Here is a 22,451-nt window from a genome sequence, read left to right as displayed (position 1 = left end):
TAAGGAAAAGGTCTATGCGTGAATTTCAGGATTTAAGGTTCAATACATTTGAGACGAAAAAAGTAAGTGCCAGCTTAATACTTAGAGTGAGGGAGAAATATATTATTTCACCACTGGAGAATTTGCACACAAAAATTTCATTGCTTTATCTGAGAGTGCCTAGTGAGCTGAGTTCGCAGTATTTTTCATAATTTTTTTTCTGAAATGGGATATTGGAGAAAAAAAGTTTTAGAAGTAAATAATGTGCAGCCTTATGACGTCATCTGGCGGCATTTTCCATTTAAACACATGTAATTCAGCGGATTGGGTTATTTCGTCATATTTTCTCCAATAATTGTTCAATTTAGAAATCAAGGCTGTCCTCAGCTCAGTTTTCCTAGCAGTATCATTTTAAAGATGAAATTCACAGAATTTCAGACACCTGCAAATTCTCTATTAAGCAAAGTACTTAGAATACGGCACAAATTTCAAAGCGCTGAGTGCGCAAAAAACAAGAAAAGAAAAAAATCTTCATGAACCGCAAAAACCAAGGGATGAAAAAAAAAAAAGAGAAAACAATCCGTTGGTTTAGACCTGAGGTAAAAAAAATGCACAACGCAAAAACCGTTATACATCTGCGAGCAGTAAATTACAAGTAATATAGAACAGGAACAGAATTCTCATTAATGATTAAAGTTTTTGAGATTAGGTTCGGAAGAAAACAATAGAAAAATTAAAAAAGGCATCTTATACTGCTAAAATTAAAATTTACTGGAAAAACATGAATTTAGGTGCATGCTAAATTTTTGACAAAAATGGAATGGAATTGTTGCAGCATTAGTATTCTGTATCATGTGAAAAAAAGCAAAATTAGAGGAGGCTAAGTCAAATCAATCGGATATCTGCAAGTTTTTGAGGCAGTCATAATGGTCAGGATGGTATATGAATCTAAAAATAATCCATATGAATTAACATGATTAGGTATTGTTCATTTATAGGTATTACGCTTTGCGCTCAGGTAAAAAACATTAAGTCACATTTGTTTAGCACATTGAAGGCTATATTTAACAGGTTTAGATATTTATCACTCGCAGCCTTCAAGATTTCTTCGTTGTTACGGGATTGCTATTTAGAGCAATGAAAAAAAGACTAAACAAACAAAATTAGGGCACTTTATTTTCCGATTTCCTCTGTTACTGTTACATATTTCCTCGGATTAAACCACGTATTACAATCATTACAACTGAATCGTTTGTCTCCACTATTCAGTCATGTGGTTTTTTAATATACTTCTTGTCTTAAAACCCTTCATAAAATCATTGCAACTGAACAGTTTTTCATTGCTGTGTACAATCATGTGCGTTGTTAGATGAGATTTTCTCCTAAAACTCTTTGAACAGTCATTGCAACTGAACAGTTTTCCATTGCTGTGCACAATCATGTGATTTTTTAAAGTACATTTTCTCTTAAAACTCTTACTACAATCATTGCAACTGAACAGTTTTTCATTGCTGTGCACAATCATGTGATTATTTAAAGAAACTTTTGTCTTAAAACTCTTACTACAATCATTGCAACTGAACAGTTTTTCATTGCTGTGCACTATCATGTGTTGTTTTAAATCGGATTTCCTCATAAAACTCGTACTACAATCATTGCAACTGAACTGTTTTTCACTGCTGTGCACTATCATGTGTTTTCTTAAAGCGGATTTTATCTTAAAACTTTTACAACAATCATTGCAACTGAACATTTTTTCATTGCTGTGCACAATCATGTGATTATTTAAAGAAAATTTTGTCTTAAAACTCTTACTACAATCATTGCAACTGAACAGTTTTTCATTGCTGTGCACAATCATGTGCCTTGTTAGATGAGATTTTTTCTGAAAACTTTTACTACAATCAATGCAACTATACAGTTTTTCACTGCTGTGCATAATCATGTGACTTTTTATAGACAATTTTGTCTTAAAACTCTTACTACAATCATTGCAACTGAACAGTTTTTCATTGCTGTGCACTATCATGTGTTTTTTTAAATCGGATTTCCTCATAAAACTCTTACTACAATCATTGCAACTGAACTGTTTTTCATTGCTGTGCACAATCATGTGATTATTTAAAGAAAATTTTGTCTTAAAACTCTTACTACAATCATTGCAACTGAACAGTTTTTCATTGCTGTGCACTATCATGTGTTTTTTTAAATCGGATTTCCTCATAAAACTCTTACTACAATCATTGCAACTGAACAGTTTTTCACTGCTGTGCATAATCATGTGACTTTTTAAAGACAATTTTGTCTTAAAACTCTTACTACAATCATTGCAACTGAACAGTTTTTCATTGCTGTGCACTATCATGTGTTTTTTTAAATCGGATTTCCTCATAAAACTCTTACTACAATCATTGCAACTGAACTGTTTTTCATTGCTGTGCACAATCATGTGATTTTTTAAAGACAATTTTGTCTTAAAACTCTTACTACAATCATTGCAACTGAACAGTTTTTCATTGCTGTGCACTATCATGTGTTGTTTTAAATCGGATTTCCTCATAAAACTCTTACTACAATCATTGCAACTGAACTGTTTTTCATTGCTGTGCACAATCATGTGATTTTTTAAAGACAATTTTGTCTTAAAACTCTTACTACAATCATTGCAACTGAACAGTTTTCCATTGCTGTGCACAATCATGTGATTTTTTAAAGTACATTTTGTCTTAAAACTCTTACTACAATCATTGCAACTGAACAGTTTTTCATTGCTGTGCACAATCATGTGATTATTTAAAGAAAATTTTGTCTTAAAACTCTTACTACAATCATTGCAACTATACAGTTTTTCACTGCTGTGCACAATCATGTGATTATTTAAAGAAGATTTTGTCTTAAAACTCTTACTACAATCATTGCAACTGAACAGTTTTTCACTGCTGTGCACAATCCTATGATTTTTTAAAGCATATTTTGTCTTAAAACTTTTCAGAGTGCGTCCGTCAGAGAGAATATTATCACAAACCTTGCTGCAGTATTTACAAGCACAAGAGAGACTGTTTGTGTGGGCTTTTCCAAGTTTACGGATGTTGCTAGGAAACAAGTCTACGATTTTCACGGAGACGTTACGTGTTTTAATGGATTCCAGATCAAATAATGGCTCAAAGTTGCTGCTTAATTCGTCTTTTACTCTAAAGCTCCCAATTTTTTCAAAATCGAAAGGAGGCGTGAAGCAACGATCTGGAACGCTGCCGACATGATCGAATAGATCATCTTTACAGTCACAAGTTTCTGGTACACTTTCGGACTCGAAAGTTATTTCGTTTTTGATTTCAACACTAGTGTGTAACAAATGGGACGGATCTTCAGTTTTGCAATCCTCCTCTTCTTTAATTTGAGGAACAGACCCATGAAAAGATCGATATTGTACTGCTGTAGCGTGCTCATCAGATAACAGTCCAGCTCGAGTTTCTCCAAGCTGCGATTGACGATCAGGAGATCGGCAATACGTGGTCTCACTTGTGCCCTTGATACTGATCTCTTGCTCACACGCTTCAGGGACTTCGAGACCCTTTGAAGTGGTTTTAGGAGGAACTATCTTGCTTGTCATGTCGTTTGCATTCTATGAAGATGTCAAGTTCAAGATGCAGCTTATCCTCTTCTCTCACGAACAGCGCCACTGATATAACCCGGACTCGGTCTCCTCTTATCCAGGAAAGGAGTTAAAAATGAAGTATTACCTGTGAGCAGAAGCACAAAGCATGCCAGTATTATACAGGTGTTGAGGCAACCCGAAGAGAATAGGGTTTTTTTTTTCAAATTCGCATCTTCTCAGTGTGAAAAAGACGCTTCAATGGAAAATTCGATTTTACGAAAAAATTGGTTGATGATAAAAAAGATCTAAGATTATAATTCGGCAAGGACACATTTAGCACCAATCAGCAGTGAAAACTAGGACCAGCCTTGTTAAATATTTAAAACAAATATTCCCCCATATGGGCAGCATGTTAAAGGCTGCGCGGACTATAAGCACTTGGGGTAGGATTGACCCAGGATGGAAATACGTATCAAGCAATTAAGGAAATAGGACGCCCTAGAAAGGAAGGCTATAGCGATGTTAAGTGGAATCCTTTCGGATTATTGATCTGCCAAAGAGAACAATAGGAGAATTCACAACGCTGTAGTCAAACGTATTCTTACATATAAATGTGAAGTTTGGCAGCTGAAGAAACGGACACAGGGTAAGCTAAGAGGAAGGGAGATGGATTTCTGGAGGAGGTCGGCAGGAATTTCTACCAGAGAATCAGGTCTGCAATAAAAGAGTGCGTCACATCATCGGAAATGACATCGTATTTGACGTCATGACCAAGCAGCTCGTCTGGCCTGGTGCATTCTGTCGTGCTAAGGAAATACGCCATATGAGCCCCAGGCGTTACCAAATTTCCTTTGATAAAACACGAATCTCCTGGTAAACTTATGAATATATTCCTTCCAATTTTTCAGATTATTTCGTTCGCAATTTCACCTGATGTCCCTGAAACTTTCCAGCAAAATATTCAAATTTTTCCTTAAAAATACCCATTTTATCGAGGGAAATTTGGCAACTCTCGAATGTTCATACGGCTTTCTTCCTCGGCAAGCGACTTTCGAGTAAGTTAGCGCCTGATTTTTAGGGACAAATTGAAATTTTTCAAAAAAATCTGAAGAGAGAGGTTATTTCTCGGTACAGCTTCGTCAAACAAAATATGATTCGTTGGTAAGCGTCAAATAAAACGTCAGTGGTCGGTACGGTACCGTCAAATAAACCGTTGGTCGTCGGTATGGTTTATCTTCAAATAAAACGTTATTCGTCAGTATGGTGTGCCTTCAAATAAAACGTTATTCGTCGGTACCGTATCTTAACTTGAAAATCTTTCAAGTACCGCTAAGGTGATTCACAGAAAAATTGTGCAAATTGCCACTTACAATACCACAAAACCCAAGTACAATTTAGACTGATTTTATTGAATGATTATTGATGTCAACTTCCTACATCTCTGTTCGCAGGACAATTTTCTACCTATCACTTGTCTACGCTCTTGGGAACATTGTGCTTTCGACCGCTTCCGCCACTGTGCTAAACCTTCCTACCAGGTAAGCTACTCGACAAAATCTTACATTTCCTTAGTAATTAGCATCTTTGAAAAAAAGCAATCCAAAAAATATAAAACGGAATCCGATTAATTAATCATAAGGAAAGAGTGATATTTCTTCTTAGTAAGTCATGTTTCCCACAACGGGGCTGTGGTAGAACCGGGTTTTGTGATGGTTAGGCGTCGCAGAGCGCCAGAGAGCGCTGTGAAAGCGACAAGTCATGTTTCACCCAGTAGCGTGGCGTGACGAAAAATAAAGGGAGCGCTGTCGTCGGAGCCGGGGTTTTTTTAGAACTTCTGCCAGCGTTTTTATCCTCTCATATTCTTTCCCATAGCCCCTCCCCATTTACTATTGGTGACAAAAGTAATTAATTAAGGGCATTAAGGACAAACAAGTTAGGATAAAAAAAAAAAATAATAAAAAAAAAAAACCTTACAGCTGAAAAATTACCAGCAGAACGGTATGAAATTCCAAAAGTACCTACAAAGATATGAGGTAAATACATTCTTCTACAAGCTTCCTGCTTCATCTGATTCTGAACCGACCATGTCAAGGTAGATTTACACAGGTACGGACAGAACTAAACAACTGGCCTCTGATTGGCTCTCTAGAGGCCCCTTAACTTCCGCCATTTTGTATGTTTTGATTATTTTGATTTATTATGTTCGGTTTAGCGTTTGTCAAAATTTTGTGGGATTTTTTGCACAATTTTGATAATGCGATAATAATTTTAAAGTTTAAACGCACAAATGTTTGAATGTTAATTTGATTGAACGGGCCCCTTAACCTACGTCACGTAGTCATGTGACACGTACTGAGGCTCATGGGAAATTTTCAACTTGTCCATACCTGTGTAAATCTACCTTGCGACCATGTGGGGTACATTTTAACAATTAAAGCATTTTCCGGAAAATTAGCAATATTGGGATAAAAATCAGTTTTGGTTACTTCATTGGCATGCAGGATGGGCGACGCAGGAATTGAGCTGCAGTGCCGTTCCGTGCTTTCCGATGTATCGATTGATATGCCATTTAAACTTATTGAAAAGGATCGACAAACAGGATGTTCGTAACGAACACCTCAATAATCGATTCTTTACAATAGCTTCAAACGGGGGAATATCGATAATCGATCGTTCACGCCTCGCCACAGACCAATCCGATGGGTAACGGTTTATAACAGGTAATTATTGAACATAATACAATTTCAGAACTTCCATGTCCACCCTTTCAAAACTTCATTTTCGGACTAATATTACGTAAGGCATTTTGCAGACCAGCCCCCCCCCCCCCCTCCCGTAAGGCACACATAATAAAATCTCTGAAGCCCCTTCAAAATCATGCAAGCCTACCCAATTTTTCTGTAAATAACGGAGAAAATCTAAAAAAAAAAAAAAAAAAATCATTTTTAAGAGAAAGGTCTGAGTAAGACAAGACTTCACACCCCCGCCCCCTATAAGACATTTAGATCCCTTCACCCTCTTAGGTTACTTCCGTAATACTCTAGCAACCTCTTACTACGCGGTGAGGTGATGTTTCATTTCTTACCCTCACTGACAGTAAAAAAGTTCAAGAGAGGCTGTTAACCAAACAAAAATTTAATTTTATATCAAAATAGTATAGTACTTTTGAGAAAGTCGATGGTAATTATATTATTAATAGAAAGTTCAGATTTATCATCAAAATAAAAAAAGTCGATTAAAAACTTTAATTACACATTTTTTATAACTAATTCTTTGGTTGACGAAGTGCCAAGGGCAGGGTGTCTACTGAGGTCCACAAAAATAAAATAAGTACTTTTTCAGTACTTTATAGGTATTTAAGGAAAAATTTAAGTACCTCGCCTTGGGGAAAAATTAAGTACTTTTTCAGTACCTTTCCGATATGTATCGCAATTCTTCGATTTTGGCACTGTCGCGCGCTTAACTTCGGCCTTCGGCTATTCCCGTGGCCTTTTCGGCTGTTTTCGTCAAATCTAGGGAAATGCCTTATTCCGCTCCTCTACAACAACCGCGCTCTTTCGGGCTGACATTGCACTAATACGCCTGACGGACAACGCACAGAGGGTTGCATAACTATCAGGCGATCGAACTGAACGCGCAGCGCAAAATGCGAAAAATTACGGACCTTCCGCGAGATTTACGTACCATTAAGGTACTTACGGACCGACCTTAAAAAATGCGTACTTTTTCCGGACTTTCCGGACTTTACGGACTGGTAGACAACCCAAGGGGGCCGAGTTCAAGGGCCCCAGGTCGACTCTCACCGGGGGAGCATCCTACTGGGAATTAATTCCGTGGTGTACGCTTCGGTGACTTTTCAAGGCCGGCTCTGTTTGTTTACTTGCCGGAAAAACGCACCGCTGCACTCGGTTTCCCATCCAAGTTCACCGTGGTGAATCTACTTTGAAACCATGGACTATGCCCCCGCGTTACGGAGGAGAGCAGTAACTCCAGGAATGAAAATCAGAGAAATCAAGCCTGGAGTGTCCTAGCCGAAAATTTCATTGGACAATCATCGATTCCCCGCACTGAAAAAAAATTCTCGGCGTTTTTACCAGGGTCCGTTGGTACCTTTACCATCTCACTTTTTTTTACCAATTATTGGTAATTTTACCAAGACAGGCTGGTAAGCTTACCTAAAAACCGGTATTTTTACTGTTTTTTTCAGGTAAGAATACCACTTTCATTGGTAATCAATTCCTGATAACTTTGCCATTTCATCTCGGTAATTCTATTACAGTCGATAAAAATATTGGCGTTTTTACTAAGTCCAGTAAAATTACCGAGAAAGTTCAATAATTTTACCGAGATTTCTCGCTAAAATTACCAATTCCATAAATGGTAATTTTACCAAGGAAAAAACTGGGATCAAATAGAACCCTGAATTCTTGGTAATTTTACCCTTTTCTTAGTAAATACACCGATATTTTTTTTAGTGCGTCAAGCTGACTATGAGCATCAGAAGGACTCATGGATATTGAGGCATTTTTCGGTAAAGTCCCACGACTTCGGACAGAACCGTCATTAGGTGAATATGATCGTTGATTTAAGAAGGTAACTTCCAAAGTTGCCAAGTTTCGTAAAAAGATCTGGATATTAAACATTGAGTTAAATGGAGAAACGTGCTGAATTTTCAGCACAATCTGGCAACAAGGTGACTTACACACTGAAGGGAAAATAGCGGAGAGGTTTTTTTCTTTTTAAAGTTTTCTCTGTTCGCATGCTTTCTTGGTTAGTTTTTTCCCATAGACTACATAGAGTCGTAATGTAAGTGGGAGAGCTGGCGCCATGTTCTGCTCGACGAATTCCGAGCCCGGTGTGCGCCGAGTTCGGGTCGCTTTTTCGATACATTTTCGATCCAAAAGGGCGGTGTGGAATACGTAGTAATTCCTATCTCCTTTGTTGTTGTTGTTGTTGTTGTTGTTGTCATCGGATGGCCGGGTACCCGCGTATCGCAAACAATCGATTATGTATCGAAAAAGTGACCCGGCGTCACACAGGAGTCTCGGAATTCGGGACATGGAAAATGCTTAGAAGTGGCGCCAGCTCTCCCACTTACATTAAGACTCTATGTACTCTATGTTTTTTCCACAGCGAACAATCAAATTATAAGGTTGGAGGTTGTTAGCTAGTTTTCTGTCTTTCAGAGATCAGACCATTGTTGTGGAATTCAAGGGGAGAAGGGGTGAGAGTTCGTCTCAGGGTGTCTTACAAGAAGAAAAGTGGGATCACACATTCGGCTAAAATGTCCAACGTAGTACTTTGAGCGGCCCATTTTCTCTTGAGGACAAATTGGAGTCCAAATCGTACATTTAGTGGTTTCGACCGAATTTTGCTGTTACGTAAAAATAAAATAAATGTATGGTGTATGGAAAATTTCGTCCAGAGTAATTTGCTCTCTAGAAGCGTTCAGATAAAAGTGGTAGTGAGATAGCCTCCGCTGGCACCTCTTTATTAAATTACTAAATCAAAGCGTGACACCACTCGTTAGATAAGGAGGCTAATCCATCATTCGAATTTAAATATTTATAGCGTCGAGTCTTACGGCTAGCCGAAATCCAAGTTAAGAAGTAAATTAAAAACGATCGCCCTGCCAGGCTTGGGAAAAGCATCGTTGAAAATTTCGGACAAGTTTCTTTTCATCAGTGGCGAGGTTTGAATGATTGACTTTCGATTTCTTCCCATTCGAAGCTGTGGTAAAGAATCGATTATTAAGGTGTTCGTTGCAAATACCCAGTTTATCGATACTTTTCCATAGGTTTAAACGGTAGATCAATCGATTGATAAGGCACGCCACGCAATGCCACTGCTTCTGATAAAGTACGATTTTTTCCCCGCAAGAAAAAAATTACACTTAATTTTTTATTCTCGGAAGTTATCCAAGTTCCATTTGGACTATTTACGCCTGGAGAACCACGAAGAAAAGAATTAAATCAAAAGGATATAAAATATTTACATGTTCCTCATGTTCCTTTTGATTCCATTCAGTTTTACATAATTTCTTTTAGTATGAATACGCCCATTTCAAAAGCCCTGAGTCGCATCATCTATACTATAAGCTTAATAGATAATATGAGAGTTAGAACTGAATCGTTTCAAAAATGAGCAACTGCGAGTACTGCAACAGTGCCAGTAAACTTAAACAGCGCCCCCCCCCCCCCCCCCAGATGTCTTTTCCGTCTTCAATATTTGGATTGCTAGCAAAGAGTCGGTTATTCAGGGTGTCAAGTTTTTTCATCATTTTGGGAAATCCTGATTATTTCTGATTTTCGACTGCTAAATTCTGATATCATAATTTTTCCAAATCCTGATTTTCAGCGGAGAAAAATTAAAGTTTCCGCAAAAGCGTATGCGAAAGTATAAAAAAATCTGGTCGCACGGCCGACTTTTCTCAAATCCTGATTTTACGACCGATTTTTCCTAAAATCCTGATTTTACGACCGATTTTTCCTAAAATCCTAATGAAATCGGTATTAAATCCTGAGTGACCTCAAATCCTGATAGAATCGGGAGAATCTGGAAAATCTTGATGCTAGACACCCTGTCATTCGAATTTTCGGATGTTCTTTGCGCAAGATAATGCAGAGTTAGTCCTCAAAAATGAAGTATAATCAGCTCATCAGCTCTTCCTTCCCCAGGATACATCCCCCATCACACGTAGGAAGTATTGAGACCATAGGACAGGAGCTGTCAGGAGGGGCGAGTAAAATCTCAGAAATCGACGGCGGTTCCAACAAAAGAACAGGAAGCCAAACTATTTCTGCAAAAAAGCTGTACTTCCAACTGTCTGTAAAGTGCTTTACCTTTTTCTGCCAATTTCTAACCTAACGTCACCACGCGAACATGCTGAATATAGCTATATTTACCGATGTTTTGCCTTTGCCTGACGCGAGATGAGTGAGACTTTTTTTTTTACGGCCGATGTTAAAATTCGTCAATTTTTAGTCAGCCGAATAACTTTCAAAAGTTTTAGAAACGATTATTCACGATTTTACGAAGAGTAGAAAATTCGCAAAAAAAGAAAAAGGAAAAAAAGGACTGCTAGGTCGCTACCAGGTCCATTATCTCAAAACTTAGATTTCGGAGTTACTGCCCATCCTCGAACGTAGGGGGCAGTATAGAAAATGATATTACGTGACAATACTGGTCTCTTAACAGTCTTAAAATCAAAAAAGCGTCGCGTCGAGACGCCGTTATTTTTGTGAGGCAGAGAAGGACCTTTACCTTGCGCGCCCGAGTGTTCGCCATGTAGAGCGCCTTCAACATCGTGGAAATACTTCAAACGCTACAAAATTACGCACACGACCCGCGCGACGTGCAAATTGCCTATACTGCGCCTGCTGGAGTGAACATAAATGCAAAAGCTCTGCGACCACGCGACCGGACGGGTTGCAATTGGTCACGTGTAAAAATGAGAAAACCCCGTAAGCGGTGTTCGCAATTGGGTTAGCCACGGTAAAATCACTTTTTCTCTTTTTGCAAAACTGTGTATATAAATTACGTATTTTTCGTGAAATCGCGGTAAAAATCACGCTTTTTCCTCCTCTTCTTTTTCGTCCTAAAATGCGGGAATCCGTAAGTACTGAGTCACAGATGAGTCATCTTTGTAAAATTTATGAGGAAGGAGGGATTTTGAAAAAGGGAACACCTGCTTGACAAATGGGAAAGCTCAGAACTTTCTGCATCCCCGGGAGTCTACACTTGTACTGGTGAACCCTGCACCGTGTTTCATTAGGGACCTTCATGTTTCAGACACCATCAGGGTATACACAGTAACTTTCTAAAAAAAAGTCAGTACTTTCACGGTATTTGTTCAGTATTTTCCTAAAACATTCAGTATAGCTCAACAGAAAAATTAAGGACTTTCCCAGTACCTTTGCGTGCCGATATTAGAAAAAAATAAAAAAATTGAAATTCACGCCCGAACCGTGACAAAAATGACACAGCCAAAATTCGGTCACCTATTCGATACATTTTCGATCCAAAATGGCGATGTATAATACGTAATAATTCTTATCCGAATTGTTGATATCGGATGACTGGGTCCTCGTGTATCGAAAATAGTTGATTTGTATCGAAATGGTGACCGGCGTGACATAGAAGTCACGGAATTCGGGACCTGAAAAATGCTGAAAAGTGGCGCCGGCTCTCCCATTTACATTACGATACGACTCTATGTACTCTATGCTGTCAGGCTCTGAGAGCTCCATGACCTACCCTCCAAAATTACCGACACGCCTGGTTCTCTTCCCCTCTTCTCATACAGGTGATCTACTGTCAGAAAAAGGAGACCTTCCACTGGCCCCCTGGCGACAGGTGGAAGCTTTCACTTTTGGGGATTTAACACTTCCTTATGAACAATGGACCTGTTGCAAACTTTTGCTAAAGCAAAACCTACTGTGCAGTTTTGTATGTGTCTTGATTATTTCCAATTTTCCGAGTTAGTGTGTTTTCGTTCTCACTGATTCAATTGTGAACTGGGATTAATGGAGATATTGCATGTGTGAGGGATTTCCGATTTGACCATTGATTCTTATGTAAAAGTCCGCGAGAAACACGATGGTGCCACTGGTTTTCTCTGAAATCATCTCCCAAGCTCAAAAAAAGCTCTCGTGAGGCCAAAATGGAGGGGATATCCCACCCTACCCTGAGAGTCCACCTCTACATCAAAACAAGCCTCCATGCAAAGGTATGGAGCAAATACATTAGCAGGGTTGCTGTGCTTTCAGTTTTAGAGTCCCCAAATGGAGTGGCAGCCCTGTCAATGTATTTGCTCCCTATCTTTGCATGGAGAGTTTGTCTTGATGTAGAGGTGGACTCTCAGGGTAGGGTGGGATACCCCCTCCATTTTGGCCTCACTTTGAGAGCTTTTTTTAATTTTTTAAATGTTAATACTATAATTGGGAGGAGTGATATACTGTTCATGAGTACTACTCATGAGTTGCCACTTTATTTGGGGACTCCAAAACTGAAAACACGGCAACCCTGCTGATGTATTTGCTCCCTTTCTTTGCATGGAGAGTTTGTTTTGATGTAGAGGTAGACTCTCAGGGTAGCGTGGGATATCCCCTCCATTTTGGCCTCACTTTGAGAACTTCTTTTGAGCTTGGGATATGATTTCAGAGAAAACCAGTGGCACCATCGTGTTTCTCACGAACTTTTACATTAGCAACAATGGTCAAATCGCAAATCCCTCACACATGCAACATCTCCATTGAATCAGTGAGAACGAAAACACACCAACTCGGAAAAATGAAAGTCATACCGGTGATTACCGGAAAAATGAAAGCCAAGAGGCCAGTGGAGGGTCTCCTTTTTTGACAGTGGATCACTTGTATGAGAAGAGGGGAAGAGTACCAGGCGTGTCGGTAATTTTGGAGGGTGGGTCATGGAGCTCTCAGAGCCTGAAAGCATAGAGTACATAGAGTCGTAACGTAATGTAAATGGGTGAGCTGGCGCCACTTTTCAGCATTTTCCAGGTCCCGAATGGACCACTAGACAAGGCACGAATTCAAGCATTCTGATACATGTTACTTAACTAGAATTTCACGTAAAACACGATTCGCGCAACAAAAATTACTGAAACCACCTCCTAACGAAGATATTAACCTTCTTATTTCACATTGGTTACGCGGATTTTGAACTGCTCGCTCACAAGAAACTCAAAGCTCTACATGAGTCAAATCGCGCACTACAACGGTTTCAGCAAGCTTCTCAATCGAGAATGTTCATTTCTCACCATGTGTTGTTCAAACTATAAGTAATTTGCTACAGCTGAGCCAAAACGTCAAATTGAGGTTGCCAGATTTTTAAATCGCAGATACTGTCATGATAAAATTTAGCGCGCGATGTGTATCACGTAGAGCATTGAGTTTTCATGAGCGGATGGTTTGAATTCACGTATCAAGAATCATTAAATATCTTCGTAAGGACTTGATTTCGGTAACTTTCGTTGTGCGCATCGCGTTTTACGTGAAATTTTGGTCCAGAGACAAGTATCAGAATGCTGAAATTCGTACCTTGTCTGGTGGTCCATTCCAAATTCCTCGCACATGCAACATCTCCATTGTGAACTGGGATTAATTCGAGTTATTTTGGTGATTTCGACAGGGCGATGAGCATCCTGGGCCTGGTGCTGATCGCGATCGGGACGGGCGGGATCAAGCCCTGCGTCTCGGCCTTCGGCGGCGACCAGTTCGTCCTCCCGCAGCAGGAGCGCCAGCTCCAGCAGTTCTTCTCCATCTTCTACTTCTCCATCAACGCCGGCTCCGTCATCTCCACCTTCATCACGCCCATCTTCCGCGAGGACGTCCAGTGCCTCGGCATGAAGACATGCTACCCCCTCGCTTTCGGCGTCCCCGCCCTCCTCATGGTCGCCTCCCTCTGTAGGTACTGCTTCCCCGACACTCTCTTTTCCACCCCCCGAGCCATCGTTCGTCATCCTCCCACCGTGGTAACTATAGCGAGAGTAAGGACAGATGTGAAACTCCGAAAATCCATCAGGCCTTCACCGATGCCTCCGCGAATAAAGTTAGGGCCCAGAAATGCAGCCTAGAGTACCTATATTGAGAGAGTATATGGCCACTGGGCCCCATGGAGAGGCTTAGGACCCAAAAATGGCGGTGCTCTGTTTTGGTTTTTGTGGATGGGAGGGGGGTCATTGCCAACTTTTGACGGTTTTCACCAACCGCACTTGCTGCCAACCTTACTACATTTAAGATAATTTTTCTCAAAAATTGCACACGATTAGCCTTAAAAATATGTAAATAAGTCGCAATAGTGCATTTGGGTAAATTTCTCGTTACGATAAGCAAAGATAACTACATTGAGAGTCATTTTGCATTACATTAATTTATGGCGTCCGCCATTTTTGGGTCCTAAGGGCTCCATTCAGCCTAAGATGGCTGAGCCAATCAGAGGTGGTAACACCAGTGGCCATACTCTCTCAATATAGGTACTCTAACTAAAGCGAGAGTAAAGACAGATGTGAAGCTCCGAAAATCCATCAGGCCTTCACCGATGCCTCCGCGAATGAAGTTAGGGCCCTAAATGCCGCCAACCTATGAATTTCAATTATCCAGAGTGATTTACTAATACAATTGTTACGAACCGTCGTTTATAAAGCACGCATTTGACTTAGTTTTTGCATAAATTTACTCATTTTGCGGAAGAACGCTCATTTATGTACATTCTTAGCCATCTTGGTTGGAGTTGGAATCAGCTGACTGGCAGTGAAATTTTGGGCGTTAGGAGTTGGTTAGAAGGGTGGCTGCACTTTTAGGCCCTAAACCCTCCATGAAGCGATCTGTCCATACTCTCGCTATATGGGTACTCTAGTGGTAACCAGAGACAAGAGACCCTACATGGAGCTCTTGCATGCATGTGTCAGGAATGGAGAATTTGCATGCAAATTTTTTATTGATTCATCTAAAAGTGCTTAAAGGGCTGATTTCACAGTATATTATATAATTTTTTCTAATATGGGTAATAGTTTAAAAAAGATTTAAAGGTGAGAAAATTCACCGCCTAGTGATGTCAACTGGCGGCATTTACCATTTAAACACACGTATTTTAGCAGATTAGATCATTTTGTCATATCTTCTCCGATAATCGTTCGATTCATGAACCAAGGGTATTGGTTGGAGTTGGAATCAGCTGACTGGCAGTGAAATTTTGGGCGTTAGAAGTTGGTTAGAAGGGTGGCTGCACTTTTAGGCCCTAAACCCTCCATGAAGCGATCTGTCCATACTCTCGCTATATGGGTACTCTAGTGGTAACCAGAGACAAGAGACCCTACATGGAGCTCTTGCATGTGTCAGGAATGGAGAATTTGCATGCAAATTTTTTATTGATTCATCTAAAAGTGCTTAAAGGGCTGATTTCACAGTATATTATATAATTTTTTCTAATATGGGTAATAGTTTAAAAAAAGATTTAAAGGTGAGAAAATTCACCGCCTAGTGATGTCAACTGGTGGCATTTACCATTTAAACACACGTATTTTAGCAGATTAGATCATTTTGTCATATCTTCTCCGATAATCGTTCGATTCATGAACCAAGGGTATCCTCGTTCGCTCAGTAGTTTCCACTTAAACACGAAATTCATCGAATTTCAGACACCTGCGAATTCTCTATTTGCGATTTCAGTGCGGATTCCCCAGTTAGGCGACGGAGAGGGCGTTCAGCCAAACGGTGGGTAAAGGGCATCCGTGAAGAGATGGAGAGATGCCAGCTTCCGGAGGATCTGTACCATGACGGATTCCTGTGGCGGGTAGGCGTCGCAGAGCGCCCTAGCGCGCCGTAAGCGACTCACACGTACATACTGTACGGATTCCCATAAGAAATTTCGCGAGAAAAAAGATTGCGCCACTTGTTTTCTCAGGGTGTCTATTGGTACCAGGTACCCTGTCATTAAAATTCTCAGTTCTTTCCGTACGTTTTCCTTGCTTTCCCGAAAATGCCTTTTTATGGCGATTCTCAATCCCTTGCCCTTTCCCTTAGCTCACACGCATTTTTAACCGTATTTGGATTGGGAAATTGGAATGGTAAAACGATAAAGGAGTAAACCGGAAAACACGAAGAATCTAACCTGGAACTTGGCTTGTATTGAAAAATTACATACTCACAAGGCTACTCTTCAGAGTTTATCACAGAAATATCGATTTTCCGTAACTCTACGCGGAAAATCCGTACCTTTGCCGTGCCCCCGTACCAACCTTCCGAAATCCGTGTTTTAGTAGTGTATCCGTACTTTTTCCGTACAGTAAACACCCTGAATTTCTCTAAAACAAACTCCAAAGCTCGAAAAAAAACAAAAAAAAAACAACTCTCAAAGTTGAGGTCGAAATGGAGGAGATGTCCCAAGCTATCCTGAGAGTCCAACTTTCTATGCTAAGATAAGGAGCAAATACATTAGGAGGGTTGCCACTTTGATTGGCAGGGTCTCAACCAAAACAGGCTGGCCGAAAATCAGTACTTTTACAGTACTTTTTCAGTACATTCCCGAGAAATTCAGTACCTCCTCAACAGAAAAATTCAGTACTTTTTCAGTACCCACCAATTGATGAAATTCGGAAAATTTCAAAAATTTGAATATCTCGCTCTAGTTGCGACAAAAATGATCAGAGATGAAAAAAATTCCGGACTTTCTTGCGGAATTTCCGCACTTTTTCAGTACTATTTCCGGGCTTTCCGGAAATTTCGGACTTGTAGACACCGCCTGATTGGGGACTCCAAAATTGAAAACACGGCAGTCTTGCTAATACAGTTTCTCCCTATCTTTGCATGGAGATTTTGATTAGATATCGAGGTGGACTATCAAGATAGAGTGGGATATTCCTTCCATTACGGCCTCAACTTTGAGAGCTTTTTTTGGAGCCTAGGAGTTCATTTCAGAGAACACCCGTGGCGCTACTGTGCGCAACGATTAGCGTACTTAAACCACAAACCTGCGTGGTATGCAAGAGCTCTACCGGAACAGCCGTTTAGTTGGGTGCCCTAGTTTTCAAGGATAACATTTATGGAATGTTGATGTCTACAATGTACAGCACCGCTATCAAAGCGCCTTCAATTGTGTTGGTAAGCAACACGAACAACAACAGAGCGGTATTATAGTTGAATTCAAGCGTTTCCAGGTCCTGCCTGACGTATCAGTCGAGGAACTCAGTTTTTCCAATTTTAGATTAAACTGCAAGATTTTCTACAAATAACTAGGGCGGGTCGATTTCATGATTTTTGCGGGTCTACCTATGGATGAACCTGCTATCAGAAATATTTTAAATATGATCCAAGAAGCGTACCCCTTTGAATCTGTATACGCTTCACTTCAGATAATATTTGCATGAGTGATTACCGAGCGATTGTGAACTACAGGCCAAAAAAGGGTTAGAAATTATAGCTCTATCAAGAATTCAATGATGCTCAATATGTATATGATAACATGGATTATTGATTGTATATGTTTTTTCTACTGACAGGCATATTCGTTGCGGGAAAACCATTTTACACGACGAAAGATCCAGAGGGTAACATCATTGTTCACGTGTTCAAATGCGTGTCGGTAAGTAAAAATTTCAAGATACTGTTAATAAAATTAGCGAGCGGAAACGTTCTCAAAAGAACGCCGTGCACAGTAAGAAGTAACCGATATTTATAGGCATGCCTCGGCCATTTTCATAGGGGGGGGGGGGGGGGGGAGGGGGCCCTAGCGGCCTAGCCCCCCTACCAGTGGGGGATGGCTAGTGGCCTAGCCTACGTTTGTCCCCCCCCCCCCTCCCTTGCACGCCCATGCTGATGTTCTGTGTTAGTGTAGGACGTAGAACACACAATAACCTAAGCGAGCAGTTCATATAACTTGGTCATTAGTTTTTCTTTGGGTTACATTGACTAAGCAAAAATTTGGTCGATCAACCAATTCTTTTGGGTAATTCAGAAAGAGAAAAAAATTGACTTAAATTATCCCAAAGTGACTATAAAAATGGAAATTTTCAACTGCGTAGATGACGTCATTTAGCGTGCTTTTCGAAGGGCGATATGACCGGTTAAAAGAAGTGGCGATTAAACAGGCCTGTCCTTGAACGTTTCGACATATTTGTTGATTTTCAGCTAATGATTAATTAGGTACAGGCTAAATCATGAAATCAGAATATACTATAACACAATACATTCAACTGTACAATTTTCGACTGGTTTCACAGCACTTGCAAGAGCTCGTGGCGTCCTCTCTGAACATTCTGAGCCTCTTTCGAAAATCTATCCTGTCCGAGGAAGCTTACAATTAGACATATCGCCATTTGAGGCATAATTTTAAGATCAAAAGGACACGTGGGCACTTATTGTTAGTGACGAATCTGAGATAACAAGCAACAACAAATTGTAATTTTTAGACAGAATTCAAAGCAATGGCAAGACATTGCGGGAAAAATTAAATCTTGAAGGTCTACGGGGGAATTTACCGCCCGCCCCCAGCCCAAATTTTGAAACTTCAAAAAAAAGGCTAGAACTAGGGAAAATGAATTAAAGGTAATAGGGGTGCAAAAACTTCTCGATCACGTGAGAAAATAGGAAGTTCCCGAAAAATGATTTTCAAACGAGAATACAAATTTATACATATTTAATACAAAATTGCTTTATTTCTTCTTGCAAAGTTTTTCGCAACATTGCGGTAAAAATCGCGTATTTTTTTCTTTCCTTTTTCTCTTTTTTTGGGGTGCAAACTCATGCCAATTTGTACGCATCTACAGAGCCATGAAAATGATTTTAGAAATTCTGATGATAATAGGGTTTTCAAAAAGGGAAGGCCGATTTGAAAAATGGGAAGGCTAAGAACTTTCTGCATCCCTGTTAGACAGGAATTTGCGATTTGGCGAAAAGCACGAGAATATCATCATCATTTTCGAAAATACATGCAATTTTGATTCTACAGCGTGAGGTATTAGCGGTGGGTGCCTTTCCTATTTTCAAAGCATTCCCATTTTTTCGAGCGAGCGGCCACGCGACCATGCATAGTTTCTGTACCTCTGAATAAAAGAAACTACTTAAGATGTAAGTGTAATGGAGATGTTGCATATGTGAGGGATTTGCGATTTGACCATTGATTCTTAGGTAAAAGTTCGCGAGAAACACGATGGAGCTACTGGTTTTTTCTGATATCATCTCCCAAGCTCAAAAAAAGCTCTCTAAGTGAGGCCAAAATGGAGGGGATATCCCACCCTACCCTGAGAGTCCACCTCTACATCAAGACAAACTCTCCATGCAAAGATAGGGAGCAAATACATTAGCAGGGTTGCCGTGTTTTCAGTTTTGGACTCCCAAACTGAAACACGGCAACCCTGCTAATGTATTTGCTCCCTATCTTTGCATGGAGGCTTGTTTTGATGTAGAGGTGGACTCTCAGGGTAGGGTGGGATATCCCCTCCATTTTGGCCTCACTTTGAGAGCTTTTTTTGAGCTTGGGAGATGATTTCAGAGAAAACCAGTAGCACCATCGTGTTTCTCGCGAACTTTTACATAAGAATCAATGGTCAAATCGCAAATCCCTCACACATGCAACATCTCCATTGTACAAATAATTAAATGTTAATACTATGATTGGGAGGAGTGATATACTGTTCATGAGTACTACTATTTTTCTTTTCTCCACTAATTTTTTTCTTTTTTTTCCAGTACGCACTGCGGAATAAATTTTGTGGCAAAGCAAGCGGGTCTAGAGATCATTGGTTGGATCACGCTGATGACAAATTTGAGGCCAAGTTAATAGGAGATATCAAGGCTCTTTTCAAAATCCTATACTTACTGTTACCCCTGCCTTTCTTTTGGGCCCTTTTTGATCAACAGGTAGGTTTTTTGACGTTTTTGTTGGGTTTGAAACTCAGAAAATTGTCCTTCCATGGTTACAACATTGATTGAAACAACTCAATTTTTTGCATTGAATGTACTCGTGCAACTTTGGTCCAAAATTTTTCAGATTTTTGCGTGAGATCAGAGGAAAAATCGGAGAAAATTTTGGTGAGGATTGCTCAAGATCCTCCTTGTAAAAATGCCATTTGCGAGGGTAAATTTTTTTTTTTATAGTTGGAAAGGATAAAAGTATGAAGTTGACAAAAGGATGAAGTCACTACTCATTAGCCCACAGAGTGGAGAAGTGGGAATCAAGAGAAATGACAGGAGCATGGTCCGATTGGTCAGCAAACGGTGATGTGCTGATTTCCTCTATTTCATCTTGAATTTTATTATCAACCTGACGAAAAATGGATTTTTGCATTTTCTTTAGGTAGGTACAGGCTGGAAAGCTTACGTACGGCTTAGCCCTACCTCTCCCTCCCCTCATAAGGCACCATGAGGCGGTTAGAGACCCCCCTCCCCCTGAGAGCCTGACATAATTAATGGACGGCCTCATACCAAATATTATTTTCTTTGATGGCGGCCATTTAATTCAGTGCCTCAACAAAATGATTGCTAATAATGCCAAGCTAAAGCTATTGTGGTATCAACCTTTTAAATCAACACCTGCTTCATACCATACATGGTGGGAAAACTAAGCACAAGAGCTCTTTTGTGAAGGCATCAATAATAGAATTTGCCTGAGCAGTAAAGTCATGTAGTGACAACTATGGCACACTTGGTACAGCATAGCCAATTAGGCGCCAACAATGAAGCCCAATCAATTCCCTCATTTGACAGTGGACTTCATTCAGGACACAAGTCTCTGTGTAATTTACCAACTGGTCAGGACAACTACACTTCTCTCACAACAGCTTTCCACACCGTATCGTGAACTCTTGATCATTGGCACAACTTGAAATACATTTCCTCAAAAGCATAAAAATCCTCACTCATAAGTATGCCTAACAAATTCAAAACTGTCTCATTGTGAGATACCATAGATGGGTGAAAACAAGACTGTTGGCTTACAGGTGGATTCCCAGCGAAACTTCAGAATCCGACTCCTGCAGTGAAAAAGGCAGTTTGACCAACCTTCACATATAAGTTTCGCGATTGAAACTCGGGACGGGTCGGATTCTGAAGTTCTGCCGGATTCACAGAAGCCATTAGAGGCAGTCTGGAACTAAAACCATAAGGAGGAATATCCGTCCAACAATGATGAAACCAGCTAATTGGAATTATTTCTTGGTTATGTGAAGGATAGACGGCGAGGTCAAATATCATCCTACATATTGGCAGGCCCAGTAAGATAATCCCTAGTGATGGGTGTGCCAGTCATTGTTTGGAGAGATAATTATGATGCTAAATTGAAATGACTCTGTAGCTTAGAGAGATGGATGAATGACTGAAAGTTCATCCATGAATCTGCGTAACATTTCACTGGCTCTTGCCGAACACTGATTTGCACATGAAAACTATGCAGTGCCTCGTGGAATGCACCTTGCGGATCATGTAACATAAGGCACACTCAGACTTATCTTGTGGACCCGTACACATACGTTACAGCACTGCTAATTTATAATAAAGTTCAATTACTCATAGTTGTCGTAAACATCATTGGACCAAGTGAGGACAAACTAACTCTGAACGACGAAAGTGAGCACAGAGCTGCCCGCGATTGAACGGAATGAGAGTGGGTGTTCCAGCATGCTCCCTCGGATACAATGGCTTAATCAAAAATCACTTATGAAGAGAATGAGAATGAAAAATACATTGATAAATGCTTGAATAAAGTTCTATGCATAAACAAATACTGTGATTTGAGTAAATGACTCACCAAAAGACGACGGAAGCAGAAGCACATGTTCTGAAGAATCAGCAGATCCAAATTCACTCACTCCAGTTCCACGCCGCGAAACGCAGGTTTATTCCTGTGCGAATCGAAAACTGTCGATTTCTAATCAGATCACTTGTATTAAAATGTTCAGAATTTATTAATGAATCACTCAGGAATCGGTTGTCGTGAAATCTAGATGTAATCAATCACTCAATCAGACTTTCCGTACCAAGAAATCAAGTGCTTCTTTGTTTACATATTTTTGCCAAGGTCACGCCAATCGCGCCAAAAAATCACGTGATAAATGGACCTGGCCAATCATGGATAAAGCTTTACGCGCCAATTTTGAAATTCATTCGCACCGTTTGAAATCGCAACGCGCGGAAAAAGTTGCGCGCGTATGTATTTCTAACTACCTAAAGGTTTTACACTCAGTAAAAAATGGTGCACACTTAGCGAAAAAAACCTTCAAATACGCAATATTTTACCTCCTTCTAAAAAATGCCGTCAACGAGACATTATCATTGCTTTTTTATTCCACTTTTAAGTAGAGCACTGGGTGTCTTGACCTAAGTACATGGGCGCTTCAAAAACTGTATATTTTCCTTCTTTTTAC

The 22,451-nt window shown here is 40.0% G+C and overlaps 2 protein-coding genes across 4 annotated transcripts in view; one reads left to right on the top strand and one right to left on the bottom strand.

The window, feature by feature from the left end:
- LOC109042271 (peptide transporter family 1) overlaps nucleotides 1-22,451 on the top strand; it is a 66,912-nt gene that overhangs the window by 35,554 nt on the left and 8,907 nt on the right. For all 3 annotated transcript variants that reach the window (XM_072305399.1, XM_072305401.1, XM_072305400.1), the window contains exons 5-8: nucleotides 5,026-5,112; nucleotides 13,724-13,998; nucleotides 17,592-17,674; nucleotides 19,780-19,950. In XM_072305399.1, coding sequence (XP_072161500.1) covers nucleotides 5,026-5,112; nucleotides 13,724-13,998; nucleotides 17,592-17,674; nucleotides 19,780-19,950 — 616 coding nt within the window. The remainder of the gene's footprint in view (nucleotides 1-5,025; nucleotides 5,113-13,723; nucleotides 13,999-17,591; nucleotides 17,675-19,779; nucleotides 19,951-22,451) is intronic.
- On the bottom strand, nucleotides 727-22,447 carry LOC109042272 (uncharacterized). Its single transcript, XM_019058922.2, has 2 exons — nucleotides 21,836-22,447; nucleotides 727-3,719 (listed from the first exon to the last, which is right to left on the bottom strand). The coding sequence occupies exon 2, from the start codon at nucleotides 3,587-3,589 to the stop codon at nucleotides 1,241-1,243; it is 2,349 nt and encodes a 782-aa protein (XP_018914467.2). The 5' UTR covers nucleotides 3,590-3,719; nucleotides 21,836-22,447; the 3' UTR covers nucleotides 727-1,240.

The sequence above is a fragment of the Bemisia tabaci genome, chromosome 10 (assembly GCF_918797505.1).
Source record: "Bemisia tabaci chromosome 10, PGI_BMITA_v3".
NCBI classification, from domain to species: Eukaryota; Metazoa; Arthropoda; class Insecta; order Hemiptera; family Aleyrodidae; genus Bemisia; species Bemisia tabaci.
This window is presented reverse-complemented; position numbering and strand designations above follow the sequence as displayed.